The 24,316-nt window shown below is 51.0% G+C and overlaps 3 protein-coding genes across 3 annotated transcripts; 1 reads left to right on the top strand and 2 right to left on the bottom strand.

Annotated features, from left to right (window-relative positions):
• Window positions 1-1,675: 1,675 nt before the first annotated feature.
• LOC123168310 (protochlorophyllide-dependent translocon component 52, chloroplastic) lies at window positions 1,676-4,229 on the bottom strand. The gene is made up of 6 exons (XM_044586180.1): window positions 3,345-4,229; window positions 3,074-3,261; window positions 2,878-2,976; window positions 2,637-2,787; window positions 2,355-2,537; window positions 1,676-2,256 (listed from the first exon to the last, which is right to left on the bottom strand). The coding sequence occupies exons 1-6, from the start codon at window positions 3,843-3,845 to the stop codon at window positions 1,810-1,812; spliced, it is 1,569 nt and encodes a 522-aa protein (XP_044442115.1). The 5' UTR covers window positions 3,846-4,229; the 3' UTR covers window positions 1,676-1,809.
• A 3,728-nt stretch (window positions 4,230-7,957) lies between these two features.
• LOC123168564 (acyl transferase 15-like) lies at window positions 7,958-9,251 on the top strand. Its single transcript, XM_044586453.1, has one exon. It carries the CDS (start codon window positions 8,008-8,010, stop codon window positions 9,202-9,204), a length of 1,197 nt encoding a protein of 398 aa, XP_044442388.1. The 5' UTR covers window positions 7,958-8,007; the 3' UTR covers window positions 9,205-9,251.
• Window positions 9,252-16,636: 7,385 nt separating this feature from the next.
• Window positions 16,637-18,503, bottom strand: LOC123166019 (uncharacterized). Its single transcript, XM_044583778.1, has 3 exons — window positions 17,614-18,503; window positions 17,155-17,534; window positions 16,637-17,063 (listed from the first exon to the last, which is right to left on the bottom strand). Exons 1-3 carry the CDS (start codon window positions 18,365-18,367, stop codon window positions 16,947-16,949), a joined length of 1,251 nt encoding a protein of 416 aa, XP_044439713.1. The 5' UTR covers window positions 18,368-18,503; the 3' UTR covers window positions 16,637-16,946.
• Between the last annotated feature and the right edge of the window lie 5,813 nt (window positions 18,504-24,316).

Here is a 24,316-nt window from a genome sequence, read left to right as displayed (position 1 = left end):
GCGGCAACTCTGTTAAGATAGGGTTGTGATCTATAACTTTCAGAACATGGATCTTCAGAAAATGAACAACTGTTGGCTTCTCATCTTTCAAACGACTACTAGGCGGTGAAATTGGCACGTCAGAGTCAGAGGTTGGGTAATCTTGTCGTAATTCAGGCTCTGGCAGCTCCACTTCACATAATTTAGGCAATTTGTTTGGGTTCTTCATCCATGCTTCAACAACGACGAAGCACCGATCAGTGGGCTTCAACATCTTAACGAGATCGCCGCCGAGACTGTTAACAAGGTTGGTAACGAACTCGACCTCCCAAGCCTCTTGCGGGAGCCCATCAAAGCTCAACCTTGTCAAAAACTGCATAGACGACTCCTCGCCACCCATCCCACGATGCCACCGGTAAAACTGGATTGTCTCGCCGCCGACGGTAAGCTTGCGGGAGTGGTAGATGAGCACGCGAGTGCAGTCGTCGCCGGACCGAAACCGTACAAGAAAATCCGCCGGAGGCGAACATACCTCAACCATGACGTCGTCGCGGCGGACGCCGCATTGCGTCTCCAAAGCAGCAACCACCTGTGCCGGCGACACGGGAGGCCGGTTCCCTTCCACTGTACCCACCAGGGCACGACCGCGTAGCTTCTCCTCCAGCCGGTACATCCCAGCCGTGCGCCTCAGCACACAGCGACCGACCTCAGGCCGCAACTCCGGCTCGCCGCGCCTCCAGCCCTCCGCCGGGAAGAAGATACTGCCCTCCCTGTTCTCCGGCCGCCAGCTCTCTCCCTCATACTGGTCCATCTCGAGCGAGGTGACGACAACGGCGACGGCTGTGGCAGATCTGGAGAGAGGAGAAGGTGAGATCGAGAGAGAGCTGAATTGGGGAAGTGACACATTGCAAAAAAACCTTCACAATTATCCTGACAGTGGGCCATACGCTGAGTCAGCAAGCCACGTCGGCCCCGTAACGGCTCGCAACAGGGAAGTGACACATTCGCTCATAAAGCAAACCAAACTGACCAATTCTCCACATTTTGAGACTTGTGTGACCAATGTGCTCATCTCGCGAGAGTTCAGTGACGAACGGTGCGTTTATCTCGTGTGTTAATAGGGGTGAGTGTATGCGCGTGTATATGAGCGCTTCTGTCTGTACTGATGTTAAAAAAAGTGGAGTGTTAAAAAAATATGTTTATATATCATGCTACAGTTTTTTTTTTAGAATTACAGTTGAACTTTTAATAAGTTTTTTTTTGAGGAAGGATCCGGTGTTTGAATTAAACATGGCCGGACCAATCAAACCAATCTTGACCTCATATTTGTGACGGGCTTTTCTTTCTAGAGCGGTTTGGGAGAGGGATCCCACGCTTCCGGAGGTAATCCTGAATGCTTGGACAATGCGAATATTTGTGATTGTTGTCCTCAATATGTATCAACGCGCCTCTAATTATATTGACAGGGACAATTCGAATCGACTAGTGCTCAACCACCACCTTGATCGGAACCTTACAACTGAGATGTTTCGTTGTCATGATGATGAAATTCATACAAACCAACAAATTGGCCGAATTGCGTGGTGCCGTGAGACTGACCCAATAGGTTTCACATCATAGTGCAGTCCTTGGCTTGTTCTGGGAGCGGCAACACTGTTTCAGAACGTGTGGTACCTGATGCAGGCGTGCTGATCTCTGCTCAAAATTGATCTTTGGACTAAAATAAACCGATTTACGATGCACTAAAATTTGATTTACAAAAATAACGCCCTAGATGCATTTTCTACTATATCTCTAGACATATTTTTCCCTACTGGATGATTTGCCAAGTCACTTGTAAGCATGGACATAATCCTCAAAATAAAAGTTCTTCTGGATGAAGTCGGCGAGCCAGCGGGACGCCGCGAAGCACAGGACGGCGACGGACACGACGACGGCCCGCTGGGCGACCGAGGTGAGCAGCGTCCCCTTGGCCACCGCGAGGAGCCCGACGACGGCGATGGACGCCACCTGCAGTGCCACCTCGAGCGCCCTCATGGCCTTGAGGGCGGCGCTGCAGCTCCTGCACTGCGCGACGTGCGACCAGTACCTGTCCATGAGCTTGTCCTTGGTGGGGGTCGGCGGCAGCTGGTCGACCGTCGGGGCCGCCCAGCCGACCTGGAACCTGCAGTGCTTCCTGAACCAGTTCCTGAAGGCGACGACGGTGCCGTCCGACGTCGTGGGCACGTACACGCTCTTCTGCCAGTTCTCGATGCCCGCCTTGGCGAAATTGCGCTCCTGAAACGAAACCAAGAAGATGAAGATTTCGTTCACTCATCAATGGCCTGAATCGGCAGAGTCGCTGATCATGAGCTGAGAGGGGAATGGCCACGGACCTCGAGGTGGAGGAGGTACATGTCGGAATCCAAGATGACGTTGACGCCGATGTGGTCGAACCACCGCGGCGTGATCTTGTGGAGCCACAGGCCGAAGTTCCTCGGGTAGGCCCACATCACCCTGCTCCTCCCCGGAGCGACCGGGACGATGATGAACACGATCATGAGGTGAGGCTTGTTCTTCTGCATACACACAGACCAGGATCAACTGCTGTTCCGTGTTTGACAGGGGAGTAACTAGGAGGGGACTGACCAGTTCTTACTCCCATCCCACGTACGTACCTCTGATTTCTTGGACGCCGGCGATCCGTAGTACGTGCAAGGCGCGACGAACTTGGAGTAGCCGGGGCCCTGCGAGGACGCGAACCCGTTCACGCTCGACTCCTCCACCTTCACCGCCATCGGCACACCGCCTTCTTTGTCGTACTCCTCTGTGAAGAAGAAGAAGAAATGAAGGTTCGTCCCGGTTAGTGAAATTCAGAGAAGCATGGTGGATCATTTGAGCTTGAGGGCAGGGACATATCTGCCGGGGTCTACAAGCCTGGGGAGGCCGCGGAACAAGCCTTTGTGCGCGTAGGGCACGTGAGAAGGATCCATGAGATTCTCCGCCAACACATCGTAACTGCGACAAAATACAGTGCAGCTTCCGTTGATCAATGCAAGATTCAGAAAATGGAGAAAAGAAACACGATGGAGCTGCATGCGCGCTCTAGCTTTACCCGAAGGGCATGTCCCTTATCAAGAAGGAGGTGACGAAGGACGGGTCGTCGATCTCCGGGATGAACGGCGGCCGCTTCCGCTGCAGCACGTCCCTGTGCTCCGGCCCGGCGCGCGGGTAGAACCACAGGAGCTTGTTCTGCACCACGCACGGGTACGACGCCACGCACGCCTTGCTGTTGGTGTGCACCTGCAGATTCATGCAAGCTAGGGTCGATCAGTCGAGAGACGCGTCCATGGACGGACGAGAAGATGATCGGTGGCATGGCGTACCGGGGGGCCGAGGGCGGGGGCCTGGGGGATGAACTTGCAGGCGCCACGGCCGTCGAAGCACCAGCCGTGGTACACGCACTGCAGCCGGCCCTTGTCGTCGATGCGGCCCTCCGAGAGCGGCGCCAGGCGGTGCGGGCACGCGTCCTCGAACACGCGCCACTCGCCGGCGCCGCGGTCGTACCAGGCCACCACGCGGATCCCCAGCACCATCTTGCCGTGCGGCGCGCCGGGGTCGAGGTCCTCCACGGGGGCGAAGGGGTACCACTGGTCCAGCCAGTCGAACCGCTCCTCCTTCTCCCCAGACGGCGGATCCTGCTCCGTCCACGGCGACTCGGACGCCACGGCCGAGGCTGGAAGCATCCGCGCGGCCCCGTTGCGGTGGCGGCGCGCCCGTCGCCGCGGGACGAGGCGGGGCCTGACGCTCGGCGCTGGGACGCCGGCGGGGAGCGGAAGCAATGGCTGGGCCTGGGCGCGGGGGAGGAGTAGGCGGAGGGGATCCATGTCGCCGGTGGCGTCCAACGGCCGATCGACGGCGTGCGTGGAAACGGGAGGGCTTGAGACAAGTGAAAGAAACGCCGAGCAGTCAGCAGTGGTTGGCTGTAGAACTTATCGGAAGCTACCGGCGATGGACGTGTGGCCGGCATGGACAGTCAAGTTGTCAGCGTGATCTGACGAGGCACGTGGCTCGCCGTCGGCATAGAAACCAGGGGCGGGCAGCGACGGTGACACAGACCGACCGGCGACCGCGGCGGGATCGCTCTCACACACAAGAACGCCGCAACGTGTGATAGGATCATACGCCTCTTTTACGTGTCCGCAACGTGCACCGTCATGTGGGCAGGATTGCAGCAGCTATCATCTTGTGACCGTGAGGTGTGACTGAGCTTCTCTGTCCGTTCTTAACATCTTCTTCCTTGAAGGCCATTCGACCTAGAAACAAACAGCATAATGATATTAATAGAAAGAGAGAAAAATGAAAGAAACCTGACGCTACGAGCAATGGGCTACGGGAAAGCATCCCGTGGTTATAGCTGGCCATCCCTCGGGTCGGGCCTAAGAGCAACTCTAGCAGACCCCGCAAAATCTCGATCCGCAAAACGCGTTTGCAGTTTCACGAAGATCACGTTTGCGGGTCGAAAACTAGCGCGGCCGAACAAAAACCGTAGATGAAACTGCATAATTTGAAGAGAAAAACAGTTTCGCAGGAGAAATTGCACCTCGTGGACGCGAGTAGTTCATCACGTACTACATATATTTTACATGATCAAACACTACACTAGTTCATATTATATACTACATCAGTACTACTATTAGAGGGGTGGGGATCTCACGGTGGCGAGCTCACGGCCATGGACGACGCCGTGGAGGAGCTCAATCCTCCTCGTCGGAGCTGCCGAGGTCGATGTACTTCGCCCCCTGCTCCTCGCGGATGTGCCGCCACTCGTCGTCCTTCTCCTTGGCGGCGAAGTTGACCGCGACCGCCTGCCGGAACTGGAGGTCTTCGAGCTCCTCATGGTGGCGCCAATGCTCCGCCTCCTCGCGCACGCTCCGCTCGGCAATGGCAGCCGCAACCGTGTCGACGTCGGCGACGAAGTCCTCCGGCCCGACGACTCCGCGGCGGCTAAGCTCCTCGGGCTCCTCCTTGACGGGGACGAACTCGAAGTCCTCCGGCTCCTCCGATCACTCCCTCTTCACGGGGAGAAGGCCGCCGCCGGAAGAGGAGGAGCTCCTGGCGTAGGAAGATCTCATCGCGGAGGAGAAGGACGCGGCAAAGAACGGGGTACGGCCGTGTACTCGTCCGTCTCGCGGACAGGGAAGTTCGGCGACGGCAAGAGTCCGCGGTTGGCCCACTTCCTCGCCCCGCGGTTCCTCGCGCCGTCCGACCGGACGCACCGCTCGCGCTCGGGGTCGCTGCGCCGCCGGATCTGCTGCCGGAGCCGCGTCCGGACCTCCACATGCGGCCCCACATGGCGGCTGGAGGCGGAAGGGGTTCGCCGACAGCGAGAAATGTGGAGAAGGGGTGGGGAATTGCGTGACTCGCCGGCGGCGGGGGATAGGGTTTCGACCCGCAAACGCGCCGCGAAACCGTAGATATAGTGGTCGGGGCATGCGGTTTGCGGGCCGCGGCAAAAAATTTACGGGCCGAGTATGCGGGCTCTGTTCTGGCCGGAAAATTGGGCCGAGCCCGCATACTCGCCGGAATTTTGCGGTTTCGCGGCTTTTGCGGGGTTTGCTAGAGTTGTTCTAACCAAGCCCGATAACTGGGTTCCTACCTGTACGGCGCGTGCCGCGCCAGGGAGCGACGTAGCGCGTACCCCCCCCCTCTCGCTCGCTGCTGTTAACATGGGCCGGCCATTTCAAGGTTTCACCCCCAACCGGTTTTGGGAAGGTTCTAGAACTTTCCCTGAATCGGGTTTTTCGTTTTTTTTTTCTGTTTTCTTTTCGTTTTTTCCTTCTTATATGTTTTCATTTTTACTCTTTTTTTCCAATTTCCGAAAATCTATTAATTTGTGATTTATTTTTAAGTCGTTATTATTTTTGGAATGATGAACATTTTTTCTAAACCGTGGTTTTATTTTTTCTAATTCGTGTACATTCTTCAAAATCATGAACATTTTTTTGTAACCGTGAACACTTTTTATAACTCATGACATTTTTTCGAAATTGTGAACATTTTCTTAAATTTTTGAACATTTTTTAGAAATTTGTGAACATTCTCTTAAGTCGTGAACATGTTTTTGAATTCATGAAATTTTTTTGTAAATAATGAACATTTTCAAATTCTTTCAAAATCTTGTACATTTGTTTCCAAATTTGTGAACAATTTTTTAATTAGTGAACTTTTTTTTAATCATAATTTTTGTTTTCAAATTCATGAACATTTTTCGAATTAGTGAACATTTTCTTGAATCGTGAACATTTCTTTTCAAATTTGTGAATGTTTTTCGAATTAGCAAACATTTTCTTGAATCGCGAACATTTTTTTCAAATTGACGAACATTTTTCAAATTAGCGAACATTTCTCAAATTCGTGAATATTTTTTGCATTAGCGAACTTTTTTTGAATCGTGAACATTTTTTTTTCAAATTCACGAATATTTTTTGAATTAGTGAACATTTTTTTCAAATTCGTGAACATTTTTAAAATTAGCGTGCATTTTATTGAAGCATGAACATTTTTTTCAAATCCACAAATCTTTTTTTAAGTAACGAACATTTTTTTCAAAATCATGAACATTTTTTGAGTGTGTGGACATCTTTTACAAATTTGTGAACAATTTTTTAATTCTTGACCATTTTTCTCTAATCATGAATACGTTTCAAAATCGTGATTGTTTTATTAAAAATAGCAACGTTTTCTGAAATTTTAGAACTTTTTGATATCCCAAATTACTGAAAAAAAGGAAAAAAAAACAAGGGGTGCGCGCTCGCTTCTTCCGCACCGCGTAGGTCGCCATATAGGAAGTCCCGTTGGTGATGTACCAAAAGTTCTCAGGCATATCTCTCTCGTCTTTAATGATCATGTTATGCAATATGATGCAACAACGGCCGCCGAACATCATCATTGAAAATCATGCCTAAAACGTCGTCTTCTTCCTCTTCGGATGACGAAGAGTCCCAAGGGCATCTCCCTCAACCTCTTCCTCTACTATTCAAACGGCTAGGTTCAATCCAAACGGCTCGGTTCACAAAGAAACTATAAAAAAACTCACTTAGGCAATTCATCGAACACTTGCGGTGCGGAAAAGAAGAAGCAACGAAGCAATCCAACGAATCAACAATGGTGACGGCGGTGGCGTTTCACCTTGATTTCGGCGACGGCGACGGGGGCCTAACGGGCTCGACATCGAGCAGAAGAAAGGCGGGGGCAGGAGAGGCAACGAGGTAGCGGCGGGGCCGACGGGCGGTCGTCGGGTGGTACGACAGGTCTCTCGTGACTTGTCGCCCTCTGTACGGAGGTGGAGCATGTGTGCCGGGGAGAATCCCCTGTCTGGCGGTGAGCAGACCGACGGCGGCGATGCCCGTGGATGTCGTCGTTTCCCAAAGATGCCTTCACGGTTGCTTCTAGTCCTCCGTTTGCTCCGTTGAAAATCTTGATCCTTTGGATCGAATGATGGTGGTGCTCCGGTGTCGTACCCTTTCTGAAGGCATCGTCTTGGAGCTCATGTGTGTCGGTAGTCAACTTGGGTTATCGGAGTGGCTACTTCACGATTGAGGGCTTTGTCATCTTTGTAGCGGTGCTTTTTGTTCATCCTTTGGTCGCTTGGGGTTGATGTTGTTGATCTTTTGTACCCTTGTATCTTGTCTGGATGTGTGCGTTGTGGGTTGGTGTTGTATGGTTCAGATGTTTATTGTTTCTTTTTTATAGTATATAGAATTGGGGTTTTCTTTACATATAAAACGTGGCGAAAAACTTTTGGTAATCAAAGAGACCTAGCAAGACTAACAGCACGCCATTATTCTATCTACCATGTGGAGTACCTGATAAGCTGACACCGCACCAGCAATGTTGATTCATGTCATTGTACACCGACGTGTCATCTAGCCAAAAGCCAAGCATTATGCCATCGCAGCAATATTTTTTATTTTTCAAGCTGACCCCCTGCTCCCTCAAAAAAAAAAAAAGTTACTCCTTGTAGCAGCGGTTGGCAGATCCATAGCAATGAGCGTCATGGTGAGCAAGTCCTCGCCGGTGGTCGTGTCCCCCGCCGAACCCCGGGCGCCTGCCGGCGACGTCCAGCTCTCCTCTTTCGACCAGCGCATCCCCCCTTTCGCGGTCACATTGCTCCTCATGTTCGATCATCCGATCGACAAGCCCATCGAGACCATCAAGCGGGCGCTGTCGCGAGCGCTCGTCCACTACCGCCCTGTGTCCGGCCGCCTCGCCGGAGCCGAGCACCGCATCGCGTGCACCGACGAGGGCGTGCCGTTCGTGGGGGCGTCCGCCAGCTGCGCCCTGGATCTGGAAAAGGTCACCCCGGCGCTGCTCGCGGATCTCGCCGTCGCCTACGCTGGTCCTTTCTGCCGGCGCGCCGACCCGCTGCTGCAGATGCAGGTCACGGAGTTCTCCTGCGGCGGCTTCATCGTCGGGGTCACGTGGAACCATGTCCTGGCCGACGGCACCGGGATGGGGCAGTTCCTTCAGGCCGTGGGCGAGCTCGCCCGCGGGATGCCGCGGCCGTCCGTCGTCCCGGTCAGGTGGGCCGCCGCGGTCCGGGATCTCCCCCCGCCCACAGCCACGGCGGAGAGGCGCTCCTTGATGAAGCCTAAGGAGAAGGAGGGCCGGGGCGCCTTCCTCGACATCACCGTCCCGTCGAGCCTCATCGGCCGCGTCAAAGCCCAGTGCACCTGCACGGTGTTCGAAGCCGTCGCGGCGGTGCTGTGGCGGTGCCGGACCCGCGCGGCCGTCGAGCACCCCGACGCCCCTACGCCGCTCGTCTTCCCCAACAACGTGCGCGAGCTCTTCGGCGCGCAGGACGGCTACTACGGCAACTGCACCATCATGAAGTCGGTACAAGCGACGCGCGCCCAGGTGGCCGACGGCGACATCAGGGACGTGGTGCGGCTCATCAGGCGCGGCAAGGAGACTCTGCTCGAGGCCGAGGGCGGCGGCGGCGCGGAGGCCGGGGGAGACTTGTACAACAGGCTGGCCGTGTCGAGCTGGCGGCGCATCGGGTTGGACGCGGCCGACTTCGGCGGCGGGACGCCGGCGCGGGTGATGTGGCACGAGGACCGGATGGTGGTGCCGGAGTGCATCGTGTGCCCGCCGTGGAAGGGCAAGGACGGGGTCAATGTGCAGTCGCTCTGCGTCAGGCTGGAGCACGCCGCCGCCTTCCTGGCCGAGCTCGCCGCAATATGATGTGATGCCCTGCTCTTTTGTCACCCTTTTAAGTTATTTTTTTTAACCGGGCATTACCCCTTTCCATTGCAAAAACAACGAAAATACAACCAGTTCCGAATACAGAGTCAGGAAAAGGGAAAGAGGTAAGGCGAGTTCAAGCATTACCAGGAAACCCACTGTCATTCGGTCGCCGTCGACCCGAACGCTGTGGGGCGAAAACCTGGTAACACATACAGTCCAAGAGCACCAAGCTCCAGCAAACCCAGAGAGAGATACAGGCTAACACACCAAAGTATCACAAGCGAAAAAGAAAAGCTACTATGAAGGAAGATGGCCCTCCAGCAGCACGCCCATTTCGTCCCGCGCCAAAGGAGCATGAGTCCACAGCTCATTTCAAGCTCCTCCAATCGGCTGGGCGGCAGCCCCGCAAAGTCTCATCAGCTGCATCGCGCTGGCCCTGATCATCTCGGCACCTGAGCGTAGCTTGTCGGCGTCGTCACCCTTCTGCAGCCCTGTCCAATACAACAGAAAAGAACACATGGAGAACACGATTTCAAAAGGAGACTTAATTTGCTTTTTCTCAAAGGTAGCCTTATTGCGAGCAAGCCAGATTGCCCAGCAAGCGGCTGCAAGACCAACCGTATAGAATTTCTCTCCTCCTGGAAGAAAGGAATAGCACCAAGCAAAAAAATTGCCAATAGTTATCAGGACATTTATCGGTGCCAATAGCCACCCCAGTAGATCGCCACACCACTCTAGCAACTGAGCAGGTAAAGAACAGGTGCTGGGAAGTCTCTATTTCGTTACAAAATGAACACACAGGGTTCCCAGGCCATTTCCTATGGCGCATCACCTGCCTAGTCAGCACCGCGTCTTGAGAAAGTTGCCACATAATTTTTTTGATCTTAAGTGGAATTTTGGCCTTCCAAATCCATTTATAATGACACCCATTGAGAGGTTTTCCAAGCCACTTATAAACAGATTTGGTGCTAAATTTACCATTTTGGTTCAAGCTCCAAACCACTCGATCCTCTTTGTCAGTAAGAGGGAGTTTGTTAACTGTATCTAAAACGACCCCATTGTTCATGTAGAGCAGGAGTGAGCCTTCGTCTGAAAAAGGAACCAGTTTCCACAGCGAACACTTGTTTGACAGTACATTCAGGAATATTGCAAATGTCAAATAGCTGAGGGTATTGATCCTTGAAACGGAAGCAGTCCGTTAATAGGATCACTCCACACCCTAGCAATGTTCCCAGATTCAATATTAATCTTCCTACCAGCCATGTAAATTTCCTTGACTTTCAGCAGGGCTTTCCAACAAGGAGAGTCAGAAAATCTTGGGCCAACATCAGCTACTGTCCTATTCCGCAAGTAGCGAGCATGAACAATATCTTGCCACACCCCACTTTGTGTTTCTAGCTTCCACCACCATTTTACCATCAGACTGATATTCTGTTTGCGCAGGTCTTTAATCCCTAGACCGCCCTTCTCTTTAGATCTGCAGATTCTACTCCATTTCACAAGGTAATTTCTTTTTTTCTTGTTACACCCTTGCCAGAAGAATCTTCTTCTATGCTTATCCAATTTTTCAATGAACGTCTTGTTCATCAACCACATAGACATATGATACAGCGATAACTGGGTGACAACAGAGTCTAATAAAGTGTGTCTCCCTCCCATGGAGGCAGCATTGCCCACCCAAGCTTCAAATCTCTTTAGATATTTGCAGACAATGAACTCCCAATCAGAGTTTCTCAAGGTGGTATAACTAACGGGCATGCCCAGGTATTTGATGGGGAAGCTACCTATATCACAATTGAAGAGGTCGGCATATTGCTTAATCACAGCATCATCTCCCCCCACAGTCAAAATCTCACTTTTTTGAAAGTTGACTTTCAACCCAGACATCATTTCAAACATATACAACAGCAACTTCAGGTTGACTGCTCTGTCGATGTCATGTTCGAGACAGATAATTGTGTCATCTGCGTATTGGAGAATCGCAACTCCATCGGGGATCAGATCCGCAGCTAAACCAACCAGCAGCTTATTACGTTGGGCATTTTTGATCATTTTCGTGAGGCATTCGGCAGCTAAGTTAAACAGGAATGGAGAGTGAGGGTCGCCTTGCCGTACCCCTTTAGCACTTTGGAAGTACGGCCCCACACAGTTATTCAATTTAATGCTAACCGTGCCATTCCGAAGAATCTGGTTAATCCACCCACACCAGGTTTCATTGAATCCCCGCAGTTTATGACATTCTAATAAGAAATCCCAGTTAACCTTATCATAAGCTTTCTCGAAATCCAGTTTCAACACCACGCCAACCCTCTTTTTCATGTGAGTGTAATTAAGGATTTCATGAAGTGAGAGAACACCATCCATAATGCTCCTCCCTTTGACAAAGGCATTTTGAACAGGACTAATTAGCTTGTCAGCATACACCGAGACTCGGCGATCTAGGACTTTTGTGATAAGCTTATAGGGGCATCTAAGCAAGCAAATGGGTCTGAACTGTTGGATTTTGTCAGCCCCCGAGAGCTTCGGAAGTAGCGTGATGATCCCATAGTTCAACCGCTGAACATCCAACGTCCCTTGATGAAAGTGTCTAAAACAAGGCCATGATATCGTTTTTGACAATATCCCAACACACTTGGTAGAATTCTACCGGGATATTATCAGGTCCAGGGGCCCTATTGGAGGCCATGTCAAACAGGGCCTCCTTGACCCCCTCCTCCGAGAACTCTCTACACAGGTCAGTATTATCCTCCTCACTAAGTTTTTCCTCTGGTGCCCATGTGTCAGGATCTAGGTGAAACTGGTTTCCAGGAGCTGGGCCGAACAGTTCTTTATAGAACTCCGTGGCGTGCACAATCATCTTATCGGTGCCCTCTATCTCCATGTCGCCAACCTTAAGGGAGTGGATCGTGTTTTTCCGTTTACGTCCATTAGCTATACGATGGAAGTAATCAGTATTCAAATCCCCTTTGAGCAACCATCGCTCGTGCGATTGTTGTAACCAAAAAATTCCTCATTGACAAGCAACTCATGAAGTTCAAAACAAACATCGGTCTTTCTACTGTACAGCTCAGGAGAAAGAGGGGCTTCTTCTTCTAATTCTTCCAACATTTCCAGCTCCATCCGAAGGTCTTCCTTTCTTTTCTTATCATGACCAAATCTATCCGGGCCCCACCCTTTAAAATAAGACTTAAACCTCTTGAGCTTGATGTTTAAAACATCAATGGGGTCGGAAGAAAAAACCCTGCGTGACCAAATTTTCTGGACCAACGGCAGGAATCTATTAGCTTTTACCCAGGCCAGGTCGAACCGAAACTCTCTTGGTTTCGGAGCCTCACGCCCCTCCTCACCCGTGTTCAGCAACAAGGGATTGTGATCTGAAATTTCACGAACCAGCTTCCTGACAGAGACCAAAGGAAACAAATCCTCCCAGGATTCAGACATCAGGATGCGATCAAGCTTTTCCAGAGTGGGATGAGCTTGATTATTAGTCCAGGTGTACTTGCCACCACTAATGTGAATTTCTCTAAGCGCCAGGGTATTGATAATTGAGTTGAAAATATCATATGATTTGTGACTTGACATCTTTTTGTTTTTCTCCCCAGAATGCCTAAGAATATTAAAGTCCCCACCCACAATATACGGAACTTGCATACAGCCACACATTGTGGCAAGCTCAATAAGGAATTCTTCCTTCATTTCCTCATGAGCAGATCCATAGACTATTAATAGACCCCAATTGGTTTTCTTCTTCTTATCGTACAGCACTAGTTGTAATATATGTTTGCCCTTATCACAGGAGACGATATCCAGATTATCATTCCTAATACCACATAAGATACCCCCGGACTTCCCAACAGAGGGAATCCAGTTCCAACTAAAAATGCTAAAGGGATCAATTTTCCTCAAACAACCAAGAGAATTTTTTTTCTTCATGGTCTCTTGTAGACCCAGGAAGTCTAGAGAATGGTCACTGATCATATCAGAGAGGCAGGTGGCCATTCCCTTCTTGCCTACCCCCTGCAATTCCATATGACACCTTTCATTTATAACGTTTTTTATGATGCTGGGCCCTAGTAACCCTACCAGGAGGCAATGTAGGGTCACAAAATTCATCCCCTATGGGGTTCTTCTTCCTCTGGCTCCTAGTCACAGGCCTAGAGAGCTTAACCGCAGATCTGCGTTGCTTTTTCTTATTGGATATGCCAACAGAGCATTGTTCATTTATAGTTTCGTCCTGTTCTAACCAATCAAGGTTGACAGGAGCTTTCTTCCCCAGCCCATTAGTGACAATAATGTCATCATCATCGCCCTGCCTTTCGTCCTCTCTACTATTCTTATCTTCTAGGTTCCCTCTGACTATTTCCAACTCACGAAGCACATCAATGTAGGTAAAGTCATTGTCAGGGATACAAACCCCCATTTTAGAAGCTCTTATCATCAAATCATTATCAGAAAGAACTGCAAAAGAATTTTTATACAGGTTTGGTTTGTTACCTGCCACATCTTTCTCATTGGCCATCCTCATAGCTCTAGCTTCCACATTTTCCTGCATGCCCCGAGCGTTACGCTTGCTGAATCTGTGTATGCCTTCTGGGGCGAGTGGTGGAGTGAGTATGATCTCCTCATTACGGTCAGGTGAAGGGAGTTGTACCACATAATCAGTAGATATCTTCAGCTTCGGATCCACCTCTCCATCAACCTCCACAACCTGAGTAATATTAGTAACAGCCGCAGCATAAGATAAACTGCGGTTAACCACAGATTTGTTGTTTACCTGCACCTTGTGGGAATCAGTCCCAGGTATCACATTTCCCCGGATCGCAGTTGGGCCGACTGGCACCAGCCAGCTTGAGGCACCATGTGCATCCTCCAGATCATACATACCATGCTCTCTAGCCAAAGTCTCAATGAGCAAGGATCCGTCCACCTCACTTTCAGAGGAGGCAGACATCTCATTCTCCACTGGCAGTAAACGACAGGTTTTACCACCACGGGAAGTACCACTTCTGTCACGATCAGGGAAGTTCGAGCGACTATCACCATCTTTAGGATCATCACGCTTCCTCTTTGGAGTTTGATCATGCTTAGCAGGTTCATCATTGGAAATATGAGCATTAACATCCTCCACAACAGGGTTCTTAACCAAAATCTCCTCAACCTCATAAGTAAATCTGTAAAAACGGCCCCCCAGCACCCCCTCAGCTGAGCTGGGGAGTTTATCCACTAGCCTGCAGCCAATCTTGGCTCGGACTGAAGAGGGGCGATTAATGTAGACATATCCACCTCCAGAGTGATCCCCACCAGGCCCCCAACATAAGCAACAGTCTTATCACATCTTTTGTTAATAGGGATTCTCCCAATCCTCACCCAAGCGACCTCCAATAGTCCATCAGAATCAATGTCCTCAGACCAGGGAGAAAATCTAACATTAACATTGCATTGTTTCAGCCTCACATACTCCACAAACAGAGCCCGATCTACTTCCCTAGGATTAGGCATCCTCATCACAAATTTCTGAGGTGCAAAAAACCTAGCAGAGCAACGCCACCCTTGCCCCACATAAACACTAAGCTCATGTTCACTATCCTTAGTAGGAGCAGAACCCTCTACGATAGTGACGACAATGTTGAAAATATTCTCTCTAGCCTGTCTATCAATACTGAAATCAGGAATGTAATGAAACCCTTGCCCCTTGGCTTGAAAAGCACACATCGCAGGCACATATTCCCAGGGAAGAAATTCGGAACAAACAACGGCAAGGTGCCCTTTCTTCTTACATCTACCGCAGATAGCTTGAGGACATCTAGCAGTAACATGACCCAACAAGTTGCAAATCTGACAGGGTTCACGAGAAGGATTGATATTACCAGTTTGCATAGGAGGATCTCGGGCATGCGGTGGAGTAGGGTTCCTCCCAGGAGCACGGTGAGCGCCATCCCCTCCCCCACGCCTTTCTTGCCGAGTAGGAGCAGCATGCTTCCCGCTTGCATCAGCAGCGCCTAGCGAGGAGCCCAGATCCGTATTGCCCCCACACCACTTCTCCTGGTTGTTGGGAGCAATTTGCCTCCCGTCAGCCGCCTCATCCCATTTGTCAAATCCGGATTCACCAGATCCAGAAGCCCTCGTGGACGACGAATTCCCCGTCTCCACCTTCCTCTTCCAAACGTTGGAGTCGAAGCCGCGTCCCCGGCCGTGGTCGAAGCGCCCAGGTCCCCCACCATGACGGCCCGCCCCAAAACCATCCCCTCTCATTTTGATGGAGCTGCTGGTGTGTGATTGTTTGGGTGGAGGAAAAGTGGGAGGGGAAGCAACTACTTGAGCAAATGAACGGGCATCACCATGAATTTTTCCTTCCCACCACCCGAAAGATTGATGAACCCTAGATCTGACCGGATGAGGCGCGTCCCAGAAGTGGGAGAAGCACTCGTCGAGATCTAAAATGGGGGAGGTGGGAGCGGCTGTGCCTTTTATACCTGCCTCGCTCCCGCAAACCCTAGCGTCGCCCGATCCATGGCGGTCAGATCTCTCGTCCACCACGTGTCGACCATCGGTGCCATGGCGGGCCGGTCCGTGCCCCAGAATTCCCGGTCCAGCGGTCGGGGTAGGAGAAAACCGGTGAGTCGGCCTCGCACGCACGGCCATCCCGTGTACCGCAGCCGACGTGGCCACACCCACGCGCCCGCGCCCCTCTGCTCCGCACGGTGGCGCGCTGGGTCCGTTCATCGCCGTAGCCACCAGAATCCTGTCATGAACCCTAGCAAAATGGCACGGGAAGGAGAGAATACCCCCGATCTCGATCGATTCACCCTCGCGAAGGAAACGCGCGTCCACCGTGCGCCCATGTTCGTCGAGCAACACGATCCGGAGTGCCTTGCGACGAAGCCAGACCACGCCGTCGTCCAGCGAGATCCGTCGCGCGGTCACCAGGTCCGCGGCGTACGTCACGCGCCAGCGGGCGTCCATCCTGCTACCGCTCCGAGCCCTCTATAGATAATTATCATTGGCGACGCGGCGGGAGCGGGCGGCGGCGTCGGCCCCGCCGGCGGCGCGGGGGAGAGGGGAACGCGGGCCGGGTTCGGGCCGAGGGATGGAGGAGGAGGACGAGGTGGCGGTTGGAGACTTGGAGGTGCGGGTCTGTTTAGTGCTCGTAAGTCGTAAACACGGGGAAGGGAGGAGCAGAGGAAGACGGAACGGTTGCCTCGCTAAACCCCCGGTGTTGATTGCGCCGCTATACTGTGATCAATGAATCCACCCTTTAAGTTATGTTACTAGCACTTTCGACTCAGGGGAGAAAGCAGATTTTCTAGCGTGCACGAGGGCAATGGCAATCGCATGGCATCACCGACCACGGTTGCCTCCGAGGAATGGCTCTCGTACGCAATATTTGATCAGTAGTATTCAGGTTTCACGTTTCAGAGACTATGCATGCTTCTTCTCCCTCGTTCAGGTGTGCAAGACTTTGATCTGAAGAAAGTTCGTCAAGGTGAATGAGCATTTCTCAAGGCTGAAATTCAACCAATGAGACTTGACGAAACTAAGAAACTTGGGTCGCGATTTTAACAATTCAATGTAGCATATGTTGAGGAACTGACAATGGCATAGTCCATTTTCTTTGTGCACGGGACAACGAGTCTCGCAGCGACGCGGCCGATCTCCTACCACTCCTCCAGCGCTCCAGCGCGTGCTCCTCTCGCCCTGTCCCGCTCCGCCCTGTCACGCTCCGCCCTCGCCGCGGCGAGCTAGCCCTTCGTCTCCGCCAGCTGCTTCTCTAGCGCCGCGACCTCCGCGTCCCGCGCCGCCAGCTTCTCTTCCAGCTCCAGCGCGTAGTCCAAGGAGGTCGACACGTAGTTCGCCGCCTGCACACAAATCACAATGATCGATCAGAAGACTCCGGACATGCCGCCCACCGGTGAAGAATTTGACGCCGCATTTGCTGGCACGGCATACCTGGAGGATCGCAACATAGCTCGCCGCGACCACATCCGACGGCTCATTCGCCGCAAACGCGCGGTGCTGCGGTGGCGCGACGGCGCCCTGCAGCAGCTCCCGTGCAGCCTCCCAGCCCGTGCCGTCTCCGTCGTGGCTGATGGGGAACCCCGGCGGTGGCGAGCGCATCCCGGACAGCGGCGGCGTGTTCAGCAGAGAACGAGGCGGCTCCTCCACACTGTTGGCTTCCTCCAGATTCCTCTTCTTTGCGCACAACGGCGGCGACCCTGGCGCGTGGCTGTCCGGCTCGGCTTTCGCCTTCTTTGCCGACGCCGACGCCTGAGCGGCCACCTTCTCCGCCAGCATATTCTTCATCATCTCGTAGACGGAGGGATCCATGCCTAGCACACGATAGGCGGCAGCATCAGAGCTCGATTAAAAACAGGGGAATCGGAGTGGTTGCGGACGGTGTTCAACTACCTTTGGAATCGGAAGCAATGCGAGTAAAAGAAGGCGGCGGTGCAGATGCGGCAGGTGCCATGGCGGCTGCAAGGTTGCTGTCGGAGAGGCATGTGTTGATGTCAACGGCGCCGCCGGCGTAACTGCGCAGTAGCTTCGCCGCGTATTTCTTCCCCTCGCTGTCAAGTACCGGCTCCATGAAAGAGCTCTTGGACGGCTCGCCCCACTCCACGGGGAAAGGCCACGGCTCCGACGACGACAGGAAGAAGAACGAGTTCTTCCAGTCCTTGATGTAGCTCGGCATCCCCTTGAAGCGCAGGCCGGAGGTGTCCCTGGATCGGAAGAAGTAGCAGCCTCTGTGCTTGTGGTTGACGATGGACAGCAGGAAGAAGTACCGGAACACGGGCAGCGACGGCGGCACGCCGGCGGAGTGGCAGAGCACCAGGAAGCCCGCCAAGATGCGCCACCCGTTGGGCGCGAGCTGGGTGGGCGCGATGCCGAAATGGGCGAGCACATCGCAGAAGAAGCCGTGCAGCGGGACGCGCATCCCGGCCTCCATCGCCTCCGCATACACGCAGACGCACCCCGGCGGCGGGGGCGAGCTCGCGCGCAGGTCGCCGGCGGGGAGCGCGGTGTACCGGTCCTTGGGGACGCCGTACTTGTCGCACACCGCGTCGACGTCGTGCTGCCTTCGCAGGAACGAGACGGCGCCCTCCGTGTCGCCTTGGGTAGCGTGGTGGTCCGGCTCGACGGAGGACGAGGAGGACACAGGCATGGCGTCCTGCTTGTCTTCCTCTCGCAGTGGCAGCAGTGTGGCAGACTGGCAGTGGAGTGTAGTGGCTTCCCGAGGAGCCTAGCCTTGTGGTGGTGGCGCTCGATGCCCTCTAGTTCTAGGCCAAGGCAGGACACCCCTATCCAACAGTCAAAATGAATCAAAGCTTGGGTTAAATCCATCATTCGGCCATCCATCGTGCAAACTAGCCCAGGTCCGTTGGCAAACGAGTATAGTTCTCGCCAATTTTTCTTAGAGCAACTCGGCGCTTTGTCCGTTTTTCGTTCGTTTGAGCCGACTAGGCGAACGTTCGCGTCCGCTTTTCGTTCGTTTGAGCCGACTAGGCGAACGTTCGCGTCCGCATTCGTAAATGGGTCGGCTTAACCGCCTAATAGGAGGCTGACCCAAATGTACCGGCGTGAAAAAAAACAGCTCACAGAAAATGAACATAATTACATAAGTGGCCGGCGGTTGTCCACTTAAACCTAATTAAACATTAATTAAACATAAAAAAGAAAGTCTGCGCCGTCCCGTACGCTGCCTTAGACATTGTCGGCCTTGTCCTTGCCCTTGAGACGTCGCCATCGCCATCGCCGCCGAGGTCGATAAAGACGGGAGCAGGGCCAGCCCACCCGAACGCTGCCATGGCAGCCTCCTCCGGCGTCTGCTGGGGTGGCGGCATTGCGGCTTGCTCCTCCTCCTTCTCCTCAAGCCGGAGCGCCTCCGCGTCGCGTTGCAGCATAGGCTCGTAGCGCATCTGCCTCTCGCCGTCGGCCTGCTCCTGGCGAAGCCAGTGCGCCGTGGACGGAGTCTCCCGCCACCAACACCACGAACAGAAGCACTTGAACCGGAGAATGACATACTGAAAGAATAGTGGGAAATATACTGTACCCAACATCTAAACACATCGGCTCGGCTCATTTCCGCAACCTGCGACGCGTCGTGACGAGGCGTGGCGTGGCGGGCGGCGGGGGAGGAGCGCGTGAATGTTCCTCTTGTTCTCATGCTCATACATGTGAGAAAACATCCTTCCTTATAAGGAGGTCCAACTCCCACTAAACTAACAATGTGGGACTAAACTTTAGTTCCACCTCTTGCCTTGCACGAATGGGCTGCGTGGGCCTTTAGAATTTATTAGGAATTTCTGAAACTGTTGTTAGGAAATAATTTATTAGATTAATTATTAGTTAATAATCACTGCTATGTCGGTTCCACGGTTTGGTAACCGCTCCTTGTAAACCGCCATGTACTGGGGTATATATACCCAATCTTCAGTCAATGAGAATATCCTTTCCATCATTTGCTCTCCCTCTCTCGTTTCTCTCTAAACACGTTATCAGCACCACTCTACCGAGAGCGCAGCGCGACCAAAAGAGAAAAGCAACGGCGCGGCGGCATATTCACCAACCACGAGACTCTGGTGCACGGCCGTGGTGGCGACGCCCTCTGGCGAGCCTGACCACGACGCAGGCAACACTCACGGCGTAGCATGGCCTTTGGCCCCAACCGGAGGCGTATGGAACCCAGGGACGGCGGCCCCGTCGCTTCTTCCCCGGGCGCGGCGGCCTTCGGCCCCGACGCCTCTTCTCCCAATGCGGGCACAGCGAGGCGGCACGGCAAGCCCTAGAGAGGGGCGGCCTCCCGCACCAGACCGAAGCGGTCGCGACCAGGCGTCGCTCAGGCCAGCGACAGCGTCCTCCGGCGAGTAACGCGTGGCGGGAAATCCCTCGCATCCAACAGCGACGGCGAATCATCTGGCGTCCGATGCAGCGGCGCCCTCCGGCGCAGACTAACCTGGACCGCTGGCACAACATCTCCCTCTGAGATGAAGCGCCCAGGAATGGCGGCCGAGGGAAGTGGGGGTCAACGGCCATGCCAACTCACGGCGCGGCGGCCGGCAGAGACAACAGCGGCCAAGTCCGTCCCACGGCGTGGAGAAGCTCCCCTGGCGCAGGACGATGACCTTCAATCAGCGACGCGGGCCTCACTTCCTAATTCCTCGCGGCGTTGTACAGCCAAAGCTCACTGAATCAATGGATTCATGGATGTACGGAGAATCAGTGGAGAACCTTATCTCTTTGGCAATTTTAGAACTTAGCGCTTCTAGTTTCACTGATTCCCAAATAAGGCTATCAGCCTTAGTACTACTTGCGCAGAAGCACCCCAGGCTCATTGTAATCATGTCACATTGCACATAATATTCTGAAACATGCATTTTGCGTGCTTTACAATCAGAGTACTAATGTTCGAGTGGTTAGAACATTATACTCAGCGGTGGCATTGTGTCATCGTTTATATGTTTGCCTTAGCATTCTTCATATAATAGCAGTTTTAGAACAACATGTTTCTTTCTTTTGCAATTGAAATTACTTTTTCTTGCAAATCTTGACAGAATCCAAAATAAGGATTATGATGTGTCATATAATATGACTACCTCAAATCGCATTTGTGGATCATAAGGTATTGATGGTATCTACTGCATAATTTGCAGATTATCCATCACTGTTGTGAGGTCTACAACGTGCTCTTCCAATTAATGTGATTGCCTAAAATTTTATTTGTGAATCACAAGGTATTGATGGCATCTACTGCGCTGTTTGCAGATTATCCGTTATTACTGTGAGGTCTACGTCTTGTAAATTTTACAAGATGATTATCTTCAAAGTGATCTTCCAAATATTAATAATAGATGTGACTACCTCAACATATCATAAGGTAATATTGGCATCTACTGCAAAATTTTGCAGATTATCCACTATTACTGCAAGGTCTACATCGTGTCACTCTGTTAGATGATTACCTTCAAAGTGATTTTCTTAACTATAGCATAACATACGGTAATAGAGATATGAACATCTACTCACAAAAGTTAGACTATGTTTTTTATTACTGTGAGATCTACACCATATTGGTGATTATCTTCAAAGTGTTATCCTATATAAATTGAGGTCTACACATACGGTTATAAAAGCATCAGCTTTCTAGAAAAAACTGCTCCTCTGAAGCAATTGTTGTTGTTCACCAAAATGATTTACTATCATAGTAAATTCATGCATGATCATTACATGTTGAATGATATTATCTACCAATATAAATTATTCAAGCCTCATTTTGCTTAGATATATAAGTCAGAGAGAATTACGCAAATATATGCATACCACTGTAATTACCTTCTATTATATTGGTTAAATACATGGCAGATGAGCCTATGTCACTATTTCTAATTATAGTGTCGTCCATTCATCAAGATGGATACAATAATTTATTGCAACGATCGAGTGTTTGAAACACGGTTGCAAGATCCACATCACAATGTGGTTATTATTTACATGGTACCTAACCAATGTTAAAATTACAAAGTCCATGTTTTGGTCGTGACTCTAAAGTCACACCTTTTTCCTCAAGAAAGAAGCCTAAAACATTAGCAACAATTTCGTCGCATGCACTTGAAGGTGTACAGCCCCCATGTTCACCAAGCATCACCTTGGTGGATTGTGCTCAACAAGATCATTTCATCCATATATATCTTTTACTCCAAGAAGTAAATTAAATAATGCATGATCATTTCATGTAACACATGGCTATTCTATTGATAGCTAAATATGCACATATGGAATTTATATGTCACCAACTTCACTTAGTTCTCAAACTAAGTACATGATGGATGAATATTTATTCATCTCGAATATTTTACTTAAGAGAAACATGCTGCCATGAGCACATCGCGAATGATCACCCATTTATGTTTCGAGACCTCAAGTTTATCGCGGATCACATTTATGTCATTTAATCAACTTCAAGTTGAGATCTATGATCAAATATTTTCATATGTAAATCTGGTTGAAAAGGCCCTTAATACCCTTTACATGCTCATATGATGGTATTACCATTTTCCATGACGAAGAAACATGGAATTTCTTCAAATCATCAGATTCACCCAACGGGTTTCTATTCCATTATTTGAAATTTTTGCTAGTACTTAGTATTTTGTGCAACTTCATAGTCGCAAAATAGAACCATGTGAAATTCAAAAGTAAAGTGGAGGCTAAAATACAACCGAAGACAGAATTACCTCTTAACAGGGAATAAATCATTTTCAAATGATCACAAAGACAAATCTCCAGTTTGTCAAATGTGTGGTTATACAAACATCGTACCTATGATTAGCAAATCCTCAAACATATGGTCAAACCACACCATAAATTTATTAAAAGGCCAATAAGTTCAATGGGATAAATTTGCAAATAAAAACCAAATTCTGGTAAAGGATTGCTCTCAGAATCTTCATCAAAAGGAGGAACAAAATCTAGTGCAGAAAATGGAGGATGAAAACATTTGCACTCAAAAATATCGGAGACCTCAGGTAATCTCCTAATTATCCCAATATATTATTAGCCCATACTAATACTACTACATGTAGTAAATGTAGGGGAACGCAGCAGAAAACAAAAAATTTCCGACCTACGCACCAGCCCAGGACCACTATGGAGACTGCATACATGGTTTGATCTTTTTCGTTGCCGACTCGTAGCGCAGCGGGAAGTAGAGTCGATGACGATCGGCGGTGCAGATCCCCGCAGCTAGGATTCACAACCTCCCAACCGCGAGGATGTATACCCTCATCTGCTCCTCAGACAGCCCTCCAGGAGGCGGTCGAACAGCCCCCCGGACGGTGTCGCGGACAGCCCTTCGGAGGACCTTCGAAACTCGAACGGTCACTCGGACAGCCCTTCGGGAGGACCTTCGAAATTCGGACGGTCACACGGACAGCCCTTCGGGACGCACTCACGAACTAAGACCGAAACTACGATCTCTCTACAGAGTTGCACACATACGGTGTCATCTATCCGGCAGGGCTTCGCCGTCCAGAACTAGTTCCTGCCGGAACCCAGACAGCCTTACGGCTCTACGAAACTCTTTTCGTGGGAGGGAGAGAAGAAGCCAGATAATGCATGGCATGTGTATGAGAGCAAGGGATGAGTGTGGAGGGCTGCCCCTCCACCTCTATTTATAGGAAATCCCAAGGGGGTAGGGTAGTTTCACAAAAAACCCAAAATGCACATGAATGAAGTCCTTCCACAAGGACCTAGGAGTGAAACCAAGGAACAAGAGGGTCCCCAAGGGGGGATACCCCATGTGGCCGGCCACACCCCCATGAGGGGCCCAAAAAATGGCTCCTATCCATCCATGTCATCCCCAAGATCTTTTGGAGCAAAGCCCCAAAAGGTGGCTTTCCATAAAGTAACCATAAAGCTGATTTTCACTATTCACGACGACATTTTTCAGCGTCTGATCGAACTGAAAATATTTATGTGGGCTAAGAACATTTCCAGTACCCACTAAAATGATTTTCAACGCGTTCCGAAACAATTCCGGTTTTAGTGATTTTCATCTGCGAAACGCATCTGAAGTGGCTCCGGCAGCTCCGGAACATTTCCGGTTTTTATCTCAGAAAATTCCAAAAAGCTTCCAGAATGATTCTGGCATCCTCCAAGAATTATCAGGCATGTGCCGAAACCAATTTGACTTAATGGTGTATCCCGAAACAACTTTTCGGTATCATCCAAACTTATCCGATGACCTCTCTCTGCGGTACGATTCCGCTGTCTGAAACTTTTCGGTGTCCGAAACTTTTTCGGTGATTTTCTCTCAGACTCCCTGTCTAGTATTCAGCAGATAGATGACCCTTAAGCGTGTGAACTTATAGGTTCGGTGAAGTATAGACATGACCCGGAACCCCTTCCGATCAATGATCAACATCGGAGCCGTGGACACCCATATTGACCCCTATACCCACACAAATAAATATTCGAGTGAACCTCTAGTTGCCGTGTGCTATTCCTGTTGCTTCGCGATATGTTACAAATACCCGAGGTGAGACATGTTGGCATTCCCGTGGATCAACAACTTGTCCACTATGCTAGTTACCTCGTTACCGGTATTGTTCTCTTT

This window comes from Triticum aestivum, chromosome 7D (assembly GCF_018294505.1).
Source record: "Triticum aestivum cultivar Chinese Spring chromosome 7D, IWGSC CS RefSeq v2.1, whole genome shotgun sequence".
NCBI lineage: Eukaryota > Viridiplantae > Streptophyta > Magnoliopsida > Poales > Poaceae > Triticum > Triticum aestivum.
This window is presented reverse-complemented; position numbering and strand designations above follow the sequence as displayed.